Source organism: Peromyscus californicus, unplaced genomic scaffold (genome assembly GCF_007827085.1).
Source record: "Peromyscus californicus insignis strain IS unplaced genomic scaffold, ASM782708v3 Scaffold_6__1_contigs__length_162567912, whole genome shotgun sequence".
NCBI lineage: Eukaryota > Metazoa > Chordata > Mammalia > Rodentia > Cricetidae > Peromyscus > Peromyscus californicus.
The window spans coordinates 13,347,979-13,369,097 of NW_026294584.1; the positions used below are offsets into that span (position 1 = coordinate 13,347,979).

Consider the following 21,119-nt stretch of genomic DNA (forward strand, 5'->3'; position numbering starts at 1 on the left):
CTTGCTGGGGCTGGAACATGGCCCCACCTTGTTAAGTTACATCTTCGCCAGCTTGCTGTTTTTGATGATTACCTTCACTGCCTAAGCTTGGCTGTCCTAGAACTTGCTCTGTAGACCAGACTGACCTCAAACTCAGAGATCTGCCAGGCTCTGCCTTCTGAGTACTGGGATTAAAGAAGTGAACCACCATGCCTGAGCCTAAGCTGTTCTTTAATTCCTTGACACAAGTTGGAAACAAAGCTGTGGGATCCTACCCTGAGGTCACCACCCCCTTTATTCCATTTCTTAATCTGTTTATCTCCTTGAACATAGGACTTAGCTCCATTCCACTTCCTGGTGACCCTTTTCTCCTCAATCTGTATATTCTACCTTTTTCCTTACTCAGCTTGTTCCTTTTCATCATAAATAAATCAGAGTTAATGCTAATAAACACACAATAGAGTCTATACTAGACTGTTTTGAGATTTCCTTTGCCAATGGAATTAATCCAAAACTCTTCACTTAAGCCTCAGGCAGTCTTTTCAGACAAGGGCAAAAAGCAGTCACATTCTTCACCAAAGTATCCCAAGACTGGTCTCTAGGCCACAGACTGACATTCTTCTTCTCTGTAACCTCTTGATCCAGGCACCCACAGTTCAGATCACCCTCAGCACCACTGTCTTCCATGTTCCTATGAGTATGGTCCATTAAGCAGCACTTAAAGCATTCACTGCTTTCTAACCCAAATTCCCAAAGCCCATATTAGTCCAAAGAAAAACATAATCTAGCTTATCAAAGCAATACCCCAGTCCCTGGTACCAACTTCTGTCTCAGTAAGTGTTTCTGTTGCTGTGAACAAACACCATAACCACAACAACTCTTATAAAAGAAACATTTAATTAAGGTGGTGGCTTAGTTTCTGAGTTTAGCGCATTATTATCATAGCATGGGGTATGGCCATATGCAGGCAGACATGGTTCATATTTAAAATATAAAAAGCACATATATACATACATATACATGCATACATCAGATAATATTTCAATCAAGTTAAACATATTCATCTCTTCTTCAAACATGTATCAATCTTTTATGCTGAAATTCTTTCTTCTGGGGTTAAAGTTATAGAATGCTGTTTTCAGTTGCTCCAGTATACAACAGCACATCAGAATTGATTTTTCGTAATGGTAAGTTAGTACCTGTTGACCCACTTCCTCCATCTTTTCTTCCCCCTTTCTCTCTTTCCTCTCTCTCCTTTGTGTCTGCTAACCAGCATTCTACCCTGAAGAGCTGTAAGATCAGCTCTTAAACCCTGTGTGAGATTACATAGTACTTTTCTTTTTGCCTGGTTTATTTCCCTTAACATTATCTCCAGTTCTAGCTTCATTGCTGGGAATGGCAGGATTCCATTCTGTCACGGTATTCCTCTGGGTCTATGTAGTTGTTTCTTCATTAACTCATCATTTGATGAACACTTACATTGTTTACATTTTGTGGTTATTGTGCAATGGACATGGGAGTCCAGATGTCCTTTCAATATACTTAGATATAAAATCATAGTGGAATTCAACATATGCCAGTCTGTTTTCATTTTTCATAAAGCCTATGCTGACTAACAGTCCAGCCAATGCCATAGAAGGCAAGGATTTTCTTATTATCCACACCATGTCCAGCACTTGTTAGTGTCAGTCTTTTTGATAATAGCCATTATTACTGAGATAACACATCACTGTGATTTTTGACTTGAGTTTTCCTGATGATTAGTGATGTATTAGGAGATGGCTATTATGTAAGTTCTTAGATAGCTGCATGTTCCCATTTGAGAAATGTGTGTGTGTGTGTGTGTGTGTGTGTGTGTGTGTGTGTGTGTGTGTGTGTGTAAGTCTGTATGTATATATCCTATGCTTTAAAAATCTTACTATATTTATTTGTGTGTGTGTGAGACAATGTGTGTGCACACATGTGGGTAGGTCCGAGAACAACTTGTGGCAGTAAGTTCTCTCGTTCCATGTGGTTCCCAGGGATCCAGACTTAGGTCATCAGCCCTGGCATCAAACACCTTTACTCACTGAGCCATCCTGGCAGCCTCTATCGCTAAGGGTTTTGTTGTTTTGCTGTTGAGTTTTAGGTGTTGTTTATATAGTCTGGATTTGAACACTGTATCACAGGTAGTTTGTAATTTCTCCCTTTCTATTGGGTTGACTCTTCACTCTTGTGATCCTTTGCTGTAGAGATTTTGGCTTATTGTAATTTTGTCTGCTTTTGCTTTTGTTGCCTGTATTTCTACGGTCTTGACCAAAACAACCCTGCCCTTTCTAGTATCTTGGCACTTGATGTGTCTTTCATGGGTTCATAGTTTCGATCTTAAATTATGTCTTTAATTTCCTTGATTTTTAAAACTAGTCATAAATATGAGTCTAGCTCTTGGGGCTTTTCCCCACCTAGTACTGGAAACACCAAGCGTTAAACCTGCTGGCCAAGCACTACAATCACAGTGACCTTCCCAGTTCTGCTAGGAGCACAAAGGTCCTTGTGCTCACAGATAGCACTAGGGAAACCAGGAATGTTAAACACTCAGAGTTGTCTCTTCAAGGGAAAAGATGTGTCACCTTGTTTTCTACCCAGAAGGCTGGGGCTGGAGGTGGCTAACAGCCTAGGTGATCCTTGCACCACCTGTACGGCCAGGCCATACTAAGCTTCCACAACCAAGGCTGGATGTACCTAATAGTCTAGGTGACCTTTGCATTATCTGTATGGCTAGGGACTCCCCCAAGGTCTCACAACCAGGACTGGAGGTGGGTAATAGCCCAGATGACCTCTATGCTACCTGTATGACTGAGACCACACCAGATCCTCCGCTAGGCCCTTAAGATAGCACGTGTAGCCTATCTCTGGAACCCATCTCCGTGGAAGAAGTGACAGGCACTTTGAGTGTCAATGTAATTATGCCTCCTGTGCACACAGGCTTATGTTACACTAGGAAACATTTTTCCAAATTGTACTGTACTTAAATATGCCAAAAATAAACTGCCTAGTGTCACAGTCTAGAAGTCTGAATGGCTACTGAGTATTGAATTGGATTTCCTTCTTGCCTCCATGGATCCTTACTCTTCCAGTCCTGGTGTTTGCAGAAACCTCACACAGTCCTGATGGTATTCTTCTAGATGCTGGCATTCAATCTCCCCAGTATCACTTACTAAAAACACTGTCCCCTCTCCAAGTGTTCACTTAATACCTTTGTCAAAAATCATTTAAGAAATCAAAAGGCTGCATGTTAGTGCATGGGTTTATTCCTAGAATCAATACTTTGTTCCCTTGGCCTATGTGTCTTATGCTAATAACATGTTGCTTTGATTAGTAGTTTTGTAGTAGTTTTTAAGTAGGCAGTATAAGACCTCCAGTAGGTATTTTTTATTCAAAATGGATTTGGTTGATAAAAGAGAGGTAGTCAGGGGTAGGGAGAGACAGAGACACTACATTGAATCTCTGATTAAATTTGCTTAGTGAGATAGTTTACCTTGTCAACTAGGTTGGACTAAGAAATACCTAGGAAGCTAATGAAGCACACCCTGAGTCTATGTGTGAACATTCCAGACACAATCAGATGGTGAAGGCTCAGACCTAAAAGATTTAACTCATTGATGGATTGAACATCTGAATGGAATCTGAGAGGTGACAGAACTATGAAGGTGGAGACCAGGTTGGAGGCTACGCAGTGCCCTGGCTTTCTCTTACTGTTTATTCCTGCCCACCATGATGTGGGTTGCTCTTCGGTTTGCCATCTGCCTAGGTGAAGAAGCCAATCTGCCACTGCTCCCACCGTTGTTAAATTCTGTACAGTGCTGTGGGCTATGCAGTCCTGGACTGAACCCTCTGAAGCAGTGAGCTAACTTAAGTCTTTCTTCCGGCTAAGTTCCTCTCCTCAGGTATTTGACCATAGCTGTGTAAAGATAACTCAAACAGACAGTATTGGCTTTTCCTAAACTAGGAGCATACATTTCTTTTCATCTTTGAAAATTTCATCAATATTTTATAATTCTTAGTGAGTAGACCCTTTTCTAGTTAAATTTATTCCTAGGAATCAATGTGTACATGAATGAGAGGACAACTATTGTAAACACGTTTGCTTTATCAGTCTCTAGTGCAGATAATTTGCTATTGGCAAATATAAGAATACTACTGTTTATTTTGTATCCTGCAACTTTGTTGAATTCACTTACTGGTTCTAATAGTTTTAGATGGATCTTGGGTGTGTGAAATGAAAACTTCTCTTCCAGTGTGGAAACTCTTCTTCTCGCCTGACTAGTACATCTAGCGTGTTGAGTAACAGTAATGAAAGTGATTTTTGTCTTCTAAAGGGAAATAACTTAAGGGATGAGAGGGGAAGAGTGCCCATTTTCGAACATGCCTAGGCCACAAGGAATAATGAAAAGAATATGTCAGAGCAGGGAGAGAGGGCAGTGCTGGACAGACGTCATTGTGGAGTATTTTTGTAAGGCTGTGGTTCTTGTATAGACGTTATCAGCTGCAAGTGAGAACCCTTCTCTCGGCCCTTTTTTTTTTTTTTTTTTTTTTTTTTTTTTTTGGTGAGGGTTAGTATAAGCTATTCATTTTGAATCTGACCACTTTCACTAGTTTTAAACAGATCACTGAAAAATGCAAACTGGTGGTTACAGTTGGCGCAAATTTAAAAAAAAAAAAGATGAAACAAATCAGTTTTTGTCCCTCTAGTTTTTTTTTTTAAGTGATTTATTTTTATGTGCATTGATGTTCTGCAGGCATGTGTCTCTCGGGTTCTTGGAACTGGAGTTACAGACAGTTGTGAGCTGCCATGTGGGTACTGGGAATTGAACCCAGGTCCTGTGGAAGCACACCCAGTGCTCTTAACCATTGAGCCATCTCTCCAGCCCATCACTCTAGGTTTTGATAAACATTTTGACGTGATTATCAGTGATCTCAAATCTGTTGTTTACTGGGGTCTTTGCTAAAGTCCCCAGCCTCAGGTAAATGTCCAGAATGTGCTAGGCTAGCACACAGTTCAAGATTATCTTGAGCCTCAGAGCTCTCAAACAGAAAAAGAAAAAAAATTAAATCAGTTCCCTTTGCTCTCAAGAAACAAAAAAGCAGCTTTAGCATTTGTTCTTGTTAACTGATAAAGATGACAACTTTGTAGCTTTGTAGGGTACATTTTAAATATAAATAAAAACTTTAAAATTGTTTTTGGACATTATAAATTCTATTTTCCATGCCTTTAGTCTCACTTCCAATCCACAGCTGCAGCAGAGGCTCCTGGCGTCCTATGGTCTTGTCTCTCCTCTGACACACAGTTCCGGCCACATTTCCAGTCGGAGCTCCCCCCAGCATTCCCACGCATGTGCATTGCTCAAGCCATATGAACTAAAAGCCATGGCTATTGACTTTTGTCACGTTTTCTCTACCTCAAGACTGGATGACTAGGTCTTCAACTTCTCATAATTCTCAATCACATCTTTGAAACCTCCTCTATGACTGACAATTTTCAACATGTCTTCTTTTCCAAGATATGCAAGTAAAGGTCAGAAGTGATTCTCTCCTATGTGGAACCCGGGGATTGAACTCAGGTCATCAGGCTTGGTGGCAAGCACCTTTACCCCCTGAGCCATCATAACAGATCTAAAATGTCTTGATAAATGTTGACAGATTAACAAATAAAAGCAATAGTCTTAATTTTAAAAAGTTCATTTTGGAAAAATGTAAAAGCAATACATTGAACAAAATTTCCATGTATCCCTGAATTTGTGCCCAAGAAAAATGGAGAGAAAATTTTATAAGTCATATGTAGTTAAATAAGAAAAAGAGTAGTTTTGGGGATTAAAAATTGAATTTTACTCCATACCTACTTTTTGTAAAAAGCCAAATATGTATTAGGTTAATGTGCATGTGTTAAAGGTTGTATTACCAGAATATTCTATACATTTCTTTAAAAACAGAACATTTAAGTAATAAAGTTCATGAGAATTTAACATTTAACATTAAACCTGGGAAACTGTGTCCTTATAACCATCACTAGTATTGTTGCTGTGCTCGACTCCCTGAGAAAAAGCAACTTGAGAGAAGGGTCCATTGTGGCCATTTTCTAAGGACACAGTTCATCATGGCACAGCAAGAACACCAATGAGAGGAAGAGGGAGAGAAACCGGTGCCAAGCTATCAAACCTGAAGCCCTGCCCACAGCGACTCACTTTCTCCATCAAGGTTCTAGCTCCTAAAGGATCCACAACTTCTAAATCAAGGCCACCAACTGTAGCTAAAGTTTTCCTGCCTTGCCCACAGTCAGGACAAATCTTTGTCACCCGCCAGTCCCACAGCTGCTCAGACCCAACCAAGTAAACACAGAGACTTATATTGCTTACAAACTGTATGGCCGTGGCAGGCTTCTTGCTAACTGTTCTTATAGCTTAAATTAATCCATTTCCACAAATCTATACCTTGCCATGTGGCTCATGGCTTACCGGCATCTTTACATGCTGTTTGTCATCATGGCGGCTGGCAATGTCTCTCTGACTCAGCCTTCCACTTCCCAGCTTTATTCTCCTCCTTGTCCCGCCTATACTTCCTGCCTGGCCACTGGCCAATCAGTGATTTATTTATTGACCAATCAGCAACACACTTGACATACAGACCATCCCACAGCAACCAACTGTGGACTGAGTGTTCAAACATTTGAAGCTATGAGGAACAGTTCACATTCAGACCACAACAACCAATCACATTATAAAGAGCATGAGTACAGGCTATACTTGCAAAGATGGCAAATCCTTCAAAAACCCAAGAAGCACACATGGTCAAAAGCTTAGTTTATCTACTATTGTAGTTTCTGAGGATACCCAATCACATCAATAATGGTTCCACTATTTTAGAAGACAAAACTTTTAGAAAAAATTCAAAGTGTAATATTTTAGCTATTTCCCAGACCAAATTTATTCAAATACTCCTACAATACAAAAAAGTTATTTTTAAAAAAGTGTTAATGCTTCTTTATGAGTTAAATGTAGAGAAAATGTCAATTTATATTTCTTTAAAAAATGTATCGTGTATGTTTTGCCTACACATATGTACACCATGTTTGTACAGTGCCTGTGGAAGCCAGAGAGGGCAATGGGTCCCCTGGAACTGAAGTTACAGACAGCTGTGAACCACCATGTGGGTGCTGGGAATTGAACCCAGGTCCTCTGGAAGAGCTGCTGTTGCTCTTAACCTGAGCCCTCTCTCCAGTTCCTCCAACTACACTGCATGTAATGTGTTAGATATACTATTGGAAAATTAGATTTATTTAACTTATTGTGTCATAATCATTTTTCGTGCAGTACTGAGGGGTAGAGGGGAACTTTTCCCATAATAGATGATACTCTTTTAAATATGTTTCTGTGCTGAGTTTCTTGCCCTTTTCTAACAATAAAAAGAAATATAAAAAAACTAAGGGAAAGGTTAAGTTTAATAATGAACTTTCATGTATGTATTTCATAGCATTATATAGTGATTGAATGTGAAAACCATTGCCAAAAAGAACAATGGTACTTTTAAGCAGCATAAAATATTTTAATGAAAAAAAAAGAATATCACAAATATGTATATGGATATATTAAACTTTTAATGTAAATCAACACAGGATTGTAATGTAAAACACCATGATACAATAAACCCTGTATCATTTATTTCTGATGAAACACACAAACACTTTCTACTATGCATTTGTTCTCCTACCAACACTAGAGATCACTGTTACCAAATACATTATGCTGTTGGGGCAGGGAGGAGAGACTTCATATTTCATAGGATGCAAACAGAATGTAATAACATGCTTTCTGCTTTACTGGGATAAGTAAAACAGAATAGCATTTCTTGCTTTGCCACCTTATTTATTAATAAATTATTTATCATCTGTGCTGAAGATCAAACAGAAGAGTTTCACATTCCAAAGGCAAGCGTTCTTCTACCCCTGAGCTACACTTCAATCATACTTAAAAATCTCATTCCTGGGCCATTAAGATGGCTCAGTGGGTAAAGGCACTTGCTGCTAAGCCTGAGGACCTCAGTTCAAATCCCAAGACCCACATGATGGGAGGTGAGAGCCAACTCCTGAAAGTTTTCCTCTGACCTTCATATATACATAGATAAACACAAAAAACAAATCTAATTTTCAAAAACCTCATTCCTACTTAGTGATAAATATATTCATATATGTCATGTACAATTTATACAAACAGCCTGAAGGCAATTTCTATAATGTTTCTATGTGCCTACATTCTGTATGCTATCACCCAAGGGAAGGTGCAGGATTTTCCACTTGTAGAAGCATTATTTGGGGACATCACATAAAGAGTTGACAATTTTGGATCATTTTATATTTTGGCCTTTTCGTATGTTGATTTTATTGGAAAAAGTTGTAGAACTGACCTAAAGAACTCTACAAGCAATGACACTTGGAAGAAAAGCTAGGTAAAAAGCACATTCCCATGCCCAAAACTATTTATTTTCACTAGTCTAAGTACAGCAGGGTTTTCTACTGCAGACCCAAATTTGAGTGAATTAGTCTTAAAATGTGGAGCCACATCCTGTAAATGATTGTACTTTGGTTCATACAGATAAAGTGGCTGCAGCTTTCATCAGGGAAAGTCCAAGCTCCACGAGGCCTTAGGGCAGCAGTAAGGAGAGTGAGGGAACACCATGCACCTGAATGAAGGGGTTATCAGCCACCATCTGGGGAAGGTGAACTCTGCCACTTGACAACTCCTTCCACTCTCTGCTGTGCGTGAGACTGAACTTAATTCTCTAGACCGCATTCAGTACACCATCTAAATGTTCTGATGTGCCGCCACATTCACAGCATTAACATACTGAAATATATAATGCTATATGTACTCAGAAAACTTCTTTCTCTCCTAAGGAGTAATTTTCTCTGCAATAGTACAAAATGGCTGCAGCTTCTGGATTATGTTTTAAAAATCTCAAAAAATTAAAACTAGGATTATGGCTTAGAGGTAGATTAGAAATTATTATTCACTTAAATTATAGGGAAGACAGATAAAGTCACACTGTAAGAGAATAATGTTGAAAAAAAAACAGCTTGCTTATCAATCTTCATCTCATTTGGCTCTGGTTGATATTTTAAGACAAAAGTCCATCAAGAGAATTACTGCCTTTCAATATTTTGTTTCTGGAAAAAAGCCTTTCCAAGTTCATATGTGCTGATCATAATGGCACAAGCAGGAGCAATTTTAACTAATCGAGGAATTAGACCTGAAAAGGAAAAAAAAAATTTTTACCTTATTTTTTAAAAATGTAGCATTTAGCTTCATAATAACCAAATTAAATGAACTGCAGTACCAAGTCCATATCATAAATAGGTAGCAAAGAACAGAACAAACTGCTTACTCCCAACTTCAAAATCAAATTTTCCTCATAACAAAAATCTACTATTGAACATTACTTTACCTTATAACAATATTTAGGAGAAAATAATAAATATAAAATGTTACCTATCACTTCTTCCTAGAAGTTAATTATAAGCAAGGGTTCTTACCTGTAAACAACCCAGAAAATCCATTTTCAGCAATAATGTTCTTCATTATAGCCCAGGTTGACAAACGCAAAGGCACAGGAACTATAAATGTTAAAAGAAAAAAAGTACTATAGCACCATAAACCACAACTCAACAGTTTGTATCACAGACCTGTCCTAGCTTTTGTTCTATTGTGGGACACCATGACCAAGGCAGTTCTTGTATAAAAAAGCACTTAATTGGGGCTTACTCACAACTTTGGAGAGTTAGTCCATGATCATCATGGTGAGAAGCAGATAGGCATGGTGCTGGAGCAGTAGCTGAGAGGTTTACACCCTGATCCTCAGGCAGCAGAGGGAAAGGGAAAGACCAGGCCTGGCCTAGTCCCTCAAAGACCACCCCCAATGACACACCTCCTCCAACAGGCCATACTTATTCTGACAAGGCCACACTTCTTAATCTTTTCCAATCTTAATCTTTTCCAAACAGTTCCACTAACTGGGACCAGGCATTCAAATATATGAGCCTATGGGGCCATTCTTATTCAAACCCTCACAAGATCATATATAAAGGTGCTTATTACCTCTGATAATATAAGATTTCATTATATTAAGAAAATACCTGTTTATCTGGGAGTTACTTTCAATCTGTTTTGTTATGCTCAAATATGTTCTTACTACATAGCCTAGCCTGCCCTGCTCTCTGCTCTCTAGCTGAGGCTAACCTCAAGCTCACAATCTTCCTGCCTCACCTGAGAGCTGGGGTACAGATGTGAACCACCAGACCCAAGTTCAATTTTTAGTAGCTGGCTTCCTTAAAAAGATGGCAGCTCTACTGCAAAACCGTGCACACATCTGTATACAAAGCACGGAGGAGCATACACAATCAGTGGTGTTACTGTTTGTACTTTCCTTCATGTCAAGAGTCTTTCACGAAGAAAAATGGAAGACACAGAAAACCCACCTAATATATCTAACGTATTTGTAATCTAAGTCCAGAGAAACACTTTCATTTCAATTTTATTATCCATAGTTTAACTGAAGAAAAAATTTTTTTTGCCTAAGAATGGTTCTGAGGATGGGTCATTCTAATGGTGCTTTGCTTTAATCAAAACCCTTCTAATTAGATCTGCACTATTTCCTTCAAATGACAGGTTTTAGGTAGCAATGCCATCTCAGTTATTTCCACTCAAAAAACTTTGCTAAAGGAGGATGCCACTACATTTAAATATAAAGCCTATAAATAACTGTACACACTTGACCTTCACTTCCCATAGTTTCTGTAGAGTTGGTTGAGTCCACAGAATAAAGACACAGTAAGTTTGAAAACACCTCTCAGAAGCAGGCAAGCTCTCGTGTGAACAGCTCACTCACAGCTCAAGAGTTCTGTCTTCGCCTGGGACCAGCTGACAATGAACGAACAATCCTGTGTTGCCCTCTCTGACCTTTGAGAACTGCAGAGCACAATTTTATTTACCAATGTTTATATTGATGACAATCCTTAGTCACGAAGGCAGACTAAAGGACATACCCCTAAGCAAGCTGGACAAAAAGGGAAAGATTACAGAAAAATATCCTCTAAAAATGCCTATTTTAACTGTAGACTGAATGAATGGACTAAAGAAAACCCAAGCCTTGACAATATGCTGATGGACAAGACTCCTATCTCTCGTGAAGAAACAGACTGGCTGTGAAAGGCAGAAATAAGACTCTAGTAAACAGAAGACAAAGCACACAGGGAGGGCTGTGCTTAGGGCTCTGGACAGACTCCCTCTCAGGGTTCCTATAAAACAGTCTTACTACGTAGGCAGCTAGACCTCAACTCCAGATCCTCCTGCCTCAGCATCCCAAGTTCTTGGGATTATGATCATGTACCACCACTCAGTGATTGACAAAATAGATTTTAAGGCAAAAATGATCCAAAAAGACAAAAATCACTATAATGTACTAATACCCAAACTATTTCTTAATTAAGAATTAAAATTATTAAAAATTCAAATAATATTTTAAGTTATCAAATATGTTTGGAGAATGTGAAACTTAACCTCTAGAAAACCGACAAATTTGGGTCAAGTTTAAAATGGTGAAGCTAAGCATCACATTGTTAAAAAATGAATTAATCCGTGCATTTATGAATATGCACCATGGCATACATGTGGAGGTCAGAGGACAACTTGTGGGAGTCAGTTCTCTCCTTCCACTGAATGGAACCTGGGGAGTGAAATCAGGTCATCAGGCTTGGTGGCAAGTATCTTACTTACTGAACAATCTTAGTGACCCAAATTTTAAAAAATGATATAAAAATGACACATTCATAGATGAGGTAAATGTTATAGAACTGGCACTTACTACAGCCTATGTGCTTCTGCATGCTCCCTGTCTTCTGGTAGGTTTTTGAGTGCCTCATTTCTTGTTGTACTGCTGCCTGGTACCTACCACAGAGTAGACATGCAATAACTGAGTAACAGATGAAGAACGGACGTATCATTCCATATCAACTCACTTTCTTTTATGCCTAGCGTGGTGGTTTGAATGAGAACACCCTCTACAGGCTCATGTATTTGAATCCTTGGTTCCCAGTTAGTGGAATAGTTTGGGAAGGGTTAGACATGGCCTTGTTGGAGGAGGTGTGTCACTGGGGGCTCTACCATTCCAGTGTCTCTTGTCTGCCTCTCTCGGCCTCAGCTGTAAGCTCTGTTACTGTTCAATCCCATGCCTGCCTGCTGCTGCCATGTTCCCTGCCATGACAGTCATGGACTCACCCTCTGAAACGCCAATCCCCCATTAAACGCTTTCTTCTAGAAGTTGCCTTGGTCATGGCGTTTTGTCACAGCAACAGAAAAGTAACTAAGACACTTAGAGATAAGTGAAGTCATTTCAAAACAGAGCAAAGTTATTTGGGGGGGGGGGCAGATAAATAATGTGTAATACAAATGATGGATAATACAAAACAGTTTCAAGTGATTTATTGTATAACTTTGTAACCCATATGTATCTTGTTAGAGTGGTAAGCAGTTACTCAAGTGGAATAATAGGTCAAAGTGAGCAATGAGAGTCACAGAAAACGAAACCCCAACTCTTCTCTAAGCTTCCCCATTGTGAGCTGAAAAGGAGAGGCACTGATCAGAAAAAGCAGTAATACTGAAAAGATGGCTTCCTTGTCCCGGTCCCAATGCCATCACCACAACCATGCTGCTTATGAGAAATTACACCAGATAGAACACTCCTACCAGATACTTAATGGATCAAACGTATTTTGATGAGAAGGAAGAATGAATTAAAATAATTCTAAGCTATCAAAGGAAGACAGTGCTTAGGCAGCTAGAAGGCTCCTACAGAGAAAAGAGACAGAATATAAACTATAATTACCTCCCAGGCTTCATTAGTGTCTGATATTAGAGGAAACTTGGTATTTAGTAGGTCAAAGATAAACCCATTCAGATTAATTTATAGAGGTCTATAAACAACATTTCTTTAATATTATACTGCCAACTTTATGCAAAAAAAAATTCACAGGCTAGAAGAGTATTTACATCAAAATAAGCTGTCAGGAAGCTTATACAAAACACTGTACCAAGGGTAATTCCTTTAGGCCTGTTATATACTGTTTCTTTTTTCTGTTCTCATCTCCCTCTCTTTTCCAGATGGGTCTCACCACGTATATTAGGATGGTTTTGAACTTACGATCCTGCTTCCACCTCCTAAATGCTGGGATTACAGGCATGCACAATCACAGACAGGTTTGCTAGACTTTTAAACCAAAGTAAATGATGGTATGTGTGGTGAGGTCCGGTAGAAGTAAATAAGAGTACACTTCGTTCCAGAAGAAATTATAGGTTACAAAGAAATACAAAATAAAGATGAAGAAACAGGTAGGGAAAAAAAGTAAGAATACAGAAGCCAAACATCAACTTCATGAAAAAAATTCCTTAGTAATTTCCTACCACCTTTTGTGGAGACAAGGTCTTGCTATGTAGCCATGGATGGCCAGGTTGTTTTTTGTTTTTTTGGGTTTTTGTTTGTTTTTTATCATTTATACTGATTTGTCTAGATTTATTTTATTGACTTATTTCAAAGAATACTTATATGGTAAATAAAAATATAAATTTGAAAACAAACTACAAGAAAAATTATAACAACGTAGCTTTTTGTGATAAAAGTAATTTTTTTTCTTCAGAGCAGTTAAGAGACAGATAGGAAACAGGCTTTAAGATTCCTGGACACTTGTTAGTATTTCTCTAGGTATTGCATTCTACCAGCACATCTCTATCAGTTTCATTAAAGAGGACTAAGGTCTAAGAAAAACAATGGTGTTTCCTGACTACGTATTCCTAACAAAATCACACAAGGAAACAGTGACATCTGTAAATGCTTCAACTCACCTTTACCACTCTCATACGTCCAAAGCTGTGTCTGTTTCTGTGTTTTCACCACGTCAAATGGTAAAGTTGCAACAGCTGCAAACTATCAAAAAGTCAATTTAAATCCTTACGTTTTCCAAAAATATTTTAAAAATGTACTATCACATTATTTAATATGGATAATGACAAAATAATAAGCTGAAATGTAAAATAAACCAGATATACATAAAGAGTTTTTATTGATGAAAACAGGTTACATCTCAAGGTTTCATCATAAAACTCCAAAGTAAACTGCCTCAGAAAACTCCATTTTCTTTCCTGACCACATAGCTGCCAATGGCAAAGACAGCATCAGTCCTCTGTGGCTTTACACCAGTGTTTGTACCTTCGGATTCTACGTGTCATACAATACTATTTTACTATGTACTGTCGGTGTGTATGTGAGTGTGTGTGTGTTGGGGGGGGGGTCTCATGTAGCTCAGTCTTGCCTTCAACTCAACTGAGTGGCCAAGGACTACCTTGAACTCCTGATAACCCTGTCTATATACTTGTCAGGTGTTGGGATTACAGACATGAGCCACCACACTCAGCTTTTTAATATATTTTAAAGTAGAAATTCTCCAGTATGTATTTAGCATATGAAAATTTCCAGCAAACATTGTTCAAATATTAGACAAAATAAATTTAGAAGTTAATGAAAATGTACTTCAAACTTTTAGTTTCTATATATCTTTTAATGGATTTTACAGTTGCAAAGGTTCAAAAATCACATTTTCTAAACTTTTCTCAAAGTGATACAATTTAACACCCTTTCCCATATTGCCTTAAGTAAGATTTTAAAAGATACTTAAATTCCTTTAAGAATGGTCTCATATCTGATACAATATCCATATTGTTTTTTTGCTTCCTAGCTCACATTTGAATAAATACATTAATAAAATGCCTCTTAAGCATCACATTTTATCTCATCTCAACTCTGCTGTTCTTGAACTCAGCTGCAAAGATTGCAAACGTGAAATACACTGCCGTTTTCTCATCTCCAGTCAAGAGGCAACGGGCTGTGACTCCACGTTCTAAGTGACAACAGTTAAGACAGCTCTGTTTGTGGCATCATCATATCCATGTGCTTTTTCAGTTGCACAGACAAATCTTTATTTGAAAGCTGTTAAAGCTACCAATAATTTCCAGACTTAAAATGAACATTTACGTTCAGTAGCAACATTAAACTGGAGTCTTTCTATTCCTGAACAGCTGGTGTGTCCTGATACCGCCGTCACTCACTGCTAATTATTTACTTCTGTGTCACTGCAGCTGTACTGAGCGACATTAGATCTGAACTTGTTTTCTCACTTCTGCATGTCCAGCACCAGCATCCTTATCCTAGGGTTTCTGGCACATTGTTCAAATTTTCCTGCAACTTTTCACCTCTCCACTCAGCCCTGTAACTCTCACTTGTCTTTCTTAAAGACAAAGGATGTCATCACATAGTCCAAGCTGGCCCCGACCCCAAGTCTCCTGCTTCCACCTCTCAAGCACTCAGTGCTGACTTAGTCCTGTTGCTCTGTAACTACCATCTGTCTGTGTCATGCGGTAAATGATCATACATTAATTCTGGAAACTCTTTATGGCCAAGGCGGTGGGGAGATGAATCTGCACCACCTGAAGGTTAAGGAGGGATGAGCTTCCTATTCCCCAAAATGGTCCTTTGTGAGTCTTCCCTTCTGGTTTCTGTTTCTCAGAATTCCTTCAGAAACTTCTAACAGTCAAAATGTTCCCAAAGAATCACAGCAGCAGAGGCTAGAACATTGTCTGTTTGATTTGGTGATTCATATAGACAAAACTCCATGACTATTAGCTAACCATATCTACCAGCATTTACTGAGTTAATGTACTGTAAAATACTCTGTAAGAAAAGTGTTGTATCCACACAATCATGATGGTACCTATAATTAGCTAACCAATACAAGTTTATTCAAAAATGAATGTGTATAGAATAAAAACATAAATAGGAAGTACATTTGAAAATATTTTAATGGCTAACAATTTATTTCCTGAAAACAGGAAAAAAGTGTCCTCTCAACATACATGAAATGCTAGATAAGATCTTGTTCTGTTTTAATACTAATTAGCAAGTATCTGGAATATTAACAACAACAACAACAACGGAAAAAAAAAAAACAAAAAACTTACAGAACCAGACAATGCCCCTGAAGTAAAGTTGATCATAAATGTCGGTTCATATAAACCAGATTTCTCACACAACCAGTTCTTTAAAATCTCATAGTTATACCAGTACATTGCTATAAAACAGAGAATGAAATGAGCACAAATTTAGAAACACAATGTAGACTTTGGAGAATAGAGCTATGATGTTATAAATCAAAGTAAAACACAAACTCTAGCCTTGATACACCGTCCTTTATGCTTAAAACTAGACGGGATTAAAAGAGGGGACTGAAATTCTAAGTAATATTTTAACAGTCTTTTAAGAAAACAAAAACTTCTCCATCAATATAGCTGAAGTATAATAAACACTCGACAGGGCAAGCAGAAGAATGGACATACACAGGGTGATCTACAGCACAGTGTAAGAATGCACACCAAAGACAAATCACACTGAACAAGAATACCATAAAAGGCCATACACGATGCCTAGATGGAGGTATCCCATAAATCAGGGTAGTTAGTATAATTCATGTTACATACTGCATGAATAAAACCATGGGAGAGCCTACTTATGATGGAGGACATTTAATAAAATTAACACTTCCATTTAAAGCAAACTCAAATTTCTTGGAAATATGGAGATTAAAAAGTGTTTTTTCAGACTGATAAAAGATATGCACCAAAAACTTGTAGAAAATGTGACAGCTAATGTACAGGAAGAAAAAAGTTAGGATAAATGAATATAAAAACATTTAAGTCCTAATATATATTATCTACAAAGAAGCTCAGAAAGATATTTAGGCAAATTAGTGTTTATTTATCTTTTAAAAAGTAGCTAGACATCAACTAATAGGGAAAATTCAATTGCAACTATACTACCCACAAAGCTTTATAAAGCATATTTATTATAAATATACAACTTTAAAAAGAACTAGCAAGGCCTGATGAAGCAGCTCAAAGAGACAGCATTGACCTAGCACATATAATGTCCGGGGTTGAGTCCCCATCAAAACCACACACACACACACACACACACACACACACACACACACACACACACACACACACACTACCAAAGCCTAGAGGATGTAGTATACCTATAAAATATATAAAAAGTGTATATAACCTTTATGAAGAAAATTTCAGATAGCTACTGGAAACTTTAAAGAATATTATTAACACAAATATATCATTCTTATAAAAGAAAAATAAGGCAACATCAAGATTTTTTTTATAAAGCGATCGTGATTTGGACAGTATTACTAGCAAATGAGTATTGCTCAAATGAACCAGTAAGACCAAACTCCATCCATACATGAAAATCTCTTTACAAACTAAAGTTACTCAATGAATGATGCTGACAGTGACTTATATGTTGGGTCATATCCACAAATCAATTATCTCTAAACAAATGGCCAATGAAACAATGCCAACCTTTATAAGTAATCACTGAAATGCAAATCAAAGTGAGACACTTTAAATGATCAAATAAACATAATTTAAGGACCTTGACAATGAAGAACTTATGGAAGTATAAGACAGCAGCAACCATCATAATTGGTGATATATGTATCAATCCACACAATCACTTAAATTTTGTTTTATTGTGTGTGGGTGTATGAGTCCACATGTAGAGGTCTGAAAATAATTTTCAGGAATTGGTTCTCTCCTTCTATATGTGGGTCCTGGAGATTGAACTCAGGTCGCAAGGGTTGATAGCAGGCACCTGTATCTACTGACTATTTTGTCCCCTCTGCTGTTCTAAATAATTTAAAATTTGATTTTATGGGTTTTTCCTGCATATGCTGCCATGCCTGGTGCCAAGAGAGATCAGAAGAGATGTCAGATCTGGAACTGGGTTATGATGATTATGAGCTGCCATGTATATCTGGGAACCAAACTCAGGCTGTCTACAAGAAAAGCAAATGTGGAAAGTGCTCCCATCTGCCGAACCATCTCTTTGGTCTTGTTCTTGTGTTTTTGAGACAGGGTCTTACTGTATAATCTCACCTGGCCTCCAACTCATGGTAATCCTCATCCCTCAGTCTCTCAAGGGTTGCTATTACAGACATGAGGACCACACCTGGTTTTAGTTGGGCACAGCGGCACACACCTTTAATAGTAACACTGGAGGGGCAGAGGCAGGCAGATCTCCATGAATTTGAGGCCACTTTGGTCTATATATCAAGTTCCAGGTTATCCAGGGCTACATAAAAAGACCCTGTCTCAAAAAAAAAAAAAAAAAAAAAAAAAACAACAACAAAAAAACCCCTCACTTTTAACTACCTCAATTAGAAATACACCTAAGATATTTAAATGAATCAGCAAGTCCACTATGGAAAACTGTTGCACAGGTAAAATAAGAAACTATATAAAACTTATTTCAGAGCAGTACTATTTTATTTATACATAGAATAAAAAGTAAGGAAACGGTTACCTCTAGAATGTATCTTATGAAAAGTTTTGAGTAGGAAGAAGGTGGGAAGGTAGTTTTAAAGATCAAAAACTAACCATTGTATTTTTAAGCATAACACTTTAGGAAACATATTATAACCAAATAGATGATAGAAACCCAATATGGGGCCAGTGTGGTGGCCCAGCAGGTAGGGCACGTGCTGCTTTGTCAGAGAACCTGGGTGTGAAATCCAGAGCCTGCATCATTGAAGGAGAGAACCAACCTCTCTACTCTGACTTTCATGAGTGTCTTTAAAAAGCTGGTATGGAGGTTACCACTGGGTTACGGTGTGGGGCAGCAGCAAAGGGGCACAAATGGCTTCATGATCTAACACATGACGTCCAACCTCCTGTGGTGACAGGGCAAGCCCACAGGTGTGCATTCATTTTAATTACTGAAAAATTAAGAGTTCAGTTAATTTTAAGATGGTCTTAAGTACATTTTATAATATTTTGATTTGTTTTTTAATTGCCTTATTATGACTTGTTTAGGACAGTGTTAAGGTAGTCTGTTTTATCTGAGTATGAATATGTACCATGAATGTTTAGCAACAATTAGACACAATAAGAAAACACAAGGACCTGAATTAGAAACTGTTCAATCAATAAAGGCTTGTGCAAGTCTCAAATTTGAATAATGAACTACAAATCTGTGGTCAATACAGAAAATTTTACTTTTAACCATAAAGAGTTTAAAACCTAGTAAAATTAATACATGACCTAAGACAGAGGTCTAAAATGAACAGCTACTAATAAGACAAATCCCACCTGAGAAAGGCACGTCTCTAAGTAGAGTTGGAGCCCAGCCCTTCCAGAGGGAAATCCAACCTTCTTCAGACACTTTCCCACTCACAAATCCATGTAGTTCCTTGTAAGAAAACTTCTTAGACTGCATCTTAGTTCTGATCAGTTCTAATGGACTTATCACTGTTACTGCACCAACTAATACAAACACAAGAACAGAAAGATTAAGGTGTATACGGTGGGAGCCAAATTGAACACTCTGTTTTGGTTTTTTATCCCCTCTCCCACTTCCACAAACTATGCACTCAAGTTTCCTGCTTTGGGGAACCTGCAGCAGTCAGCACACCAAGAGTGCAATGAGCAAGCCTCACCCTGGAAAAGAAACTCTCCTTCTAGGTTAAGTCTATGTTTTGTATTTTTAAAAACTTAATTAGCTGACAAAGTAAAAGGCTCCTTGTGGCATTTACAGATATACTTTGTTTTGGTTGACTTCTGTTTCCTGCCCGCACCTCCACGTGGACCCTTTCCTCCCTGCATGCTTCTGCCCCCAGTAGTCTACCTTTCTACATTAATATTTCATGTTCTATGTTACCCTCAGTTACTTAATGTCTCTAAAGATTGAAAGAGAATAGCTAATGATGTCAAAAGTTTTTTTCTCATGATAACTGTGCCAAAGTTATACCTCTTCTTCATTTCAACTCTTTCAAGGGTGATACTAAAAATGCTAGAGCCAGCCAGAGAACCACTAGAAACCCCAGTTAGTACTCCCAGATAGACAGCAACAACTACTTCATCTCCTCTGCTCTTTTGGATGAAGGGTCTCACTATGTAGCCCTGGCTGGCACAGACCTCTCTATACTGGGCCAGGCCTTCAGCGATCACCTGGCTCTGTCTCTCAGGTGCTGGGATTAAAATCATGTGCTACCATGCCCAGCATAAGCCTATTTAACAGGGAATGTTTGCACAGACACAATTTTCCTTCTGACTAAGCTCTGAATCCTAGAATTTATAAGAAATGTGATTAAAGCTTTGGCTTGAAGTCATGTATGGACTCAAATATATTGAAAATTTAGGTGAATAACAATCAGTTCTAACATCACTGTTAAGTAACTATCTAAGATTCAGTGAAGATGAAATAACCCTATCTCATTCTGATGGAAATCACTTCCTTACTGAATGACTTGTGGAGTATAGATAGCAATAATTAATACAAACTAGAATGCAAAATACATCATACCAATATTCTGTACGTTAAACAGATTCTCTGTAAATATCAGAATCTAAATAGATGTTCTAAGTAGAAATCTAAATGAAAACAAGCTCATTACTTACATCTGGCAACAATCCCAGCAACTATTGGTATTCGGGTTTCATTTTCTCCTAATTTAGTTCTCAAAAAAGCACTTAATTGTTCATAGCAGGTAAAATAAATAACTGTGGCAGGAATTGCCATCACTCTGTTAGAAAGACACAAAATATGTTCACAATTATCAAAAGTATCAGCTATACTGCTAAGCTCATATGTTATAAGTTTTTATATGGGATAAACTAAAAAAATTACCCCGTGAGAGAAATACGCTTGTGTGCATATCTGCACGTACATATGTGTATGTACCTGGATAGGCCTGTGTGTGTACATGCACAAAGCAACAACGTCAAAGTTGGGTGTCTTATCCAGTTTCTTTCCATCCCGTTTCTCTTTGGGATAGGGTCTCTCACTGAACCACAAGCTCAGTGATCTGGCCAGCAGGCAGCAGGGACATTTCTGTCTCTGCCTCCCTGGTGGTGTGACTACAGATGCGCACCAGTGTGCCTGACGTAAGTGAGTACTAGGGAGTGCTCTGCCATCATTTGAGCCGGCTTCCCAACCCCAAT

At 38.1% G+C, this 21,119-nt stretch overlaps 1 protein-coding gene across 4 annotated transcripts in view; it reads right to left on the reverse strand.

Annotated features, from left to right (window-relative positions):
* Positions 1–7,588: 7,588 nt before the first annotated feature.
* The window catches only part of Slc25a40 (solute carrier family 25 member 40), a 28,473-nt gene continuing 14,942 nt past the window's right edge, over positions 7,589–21,119 (reverse strand). For 2 of the 4 annotated variants that reach the window (XM_052719768.1, XM_052719770.1), the window contains 6 exons: positions 20,577–20,701; positions 19,269–19,442; positions 16,071–16,180; positions 13,902–13,983; positions 9,542–9,622; positions 7,589–9,258 (listed from right to left, as the gene is read on the reverse strand). In XM_052719768.1, the coding sequence (XP_052575728.1) occupies positions 9,152–9,258; positions 9,542–9,622; positions 13,902–13,983; positions 16,071–16,180; positions 19,269–19,442; positions 20,577–20,701 (679 nt within the window). In that variant the 3' untranslated portion in view covers positions 7,589–9,151. Of the gene's footprint in view, positions 9,259–9,541; positions 9,623–11,868; positions 11,952–13,901; positions 13,984–16,070; positions 16,181–19,268; positions 19,443–20,576; positions 20,702–21,119 lie in introns of all 4 variants that reach the window. The other 2 variants (XR_008214275.1, XM_052719769.1) reach the window with 2 other exon arrangements.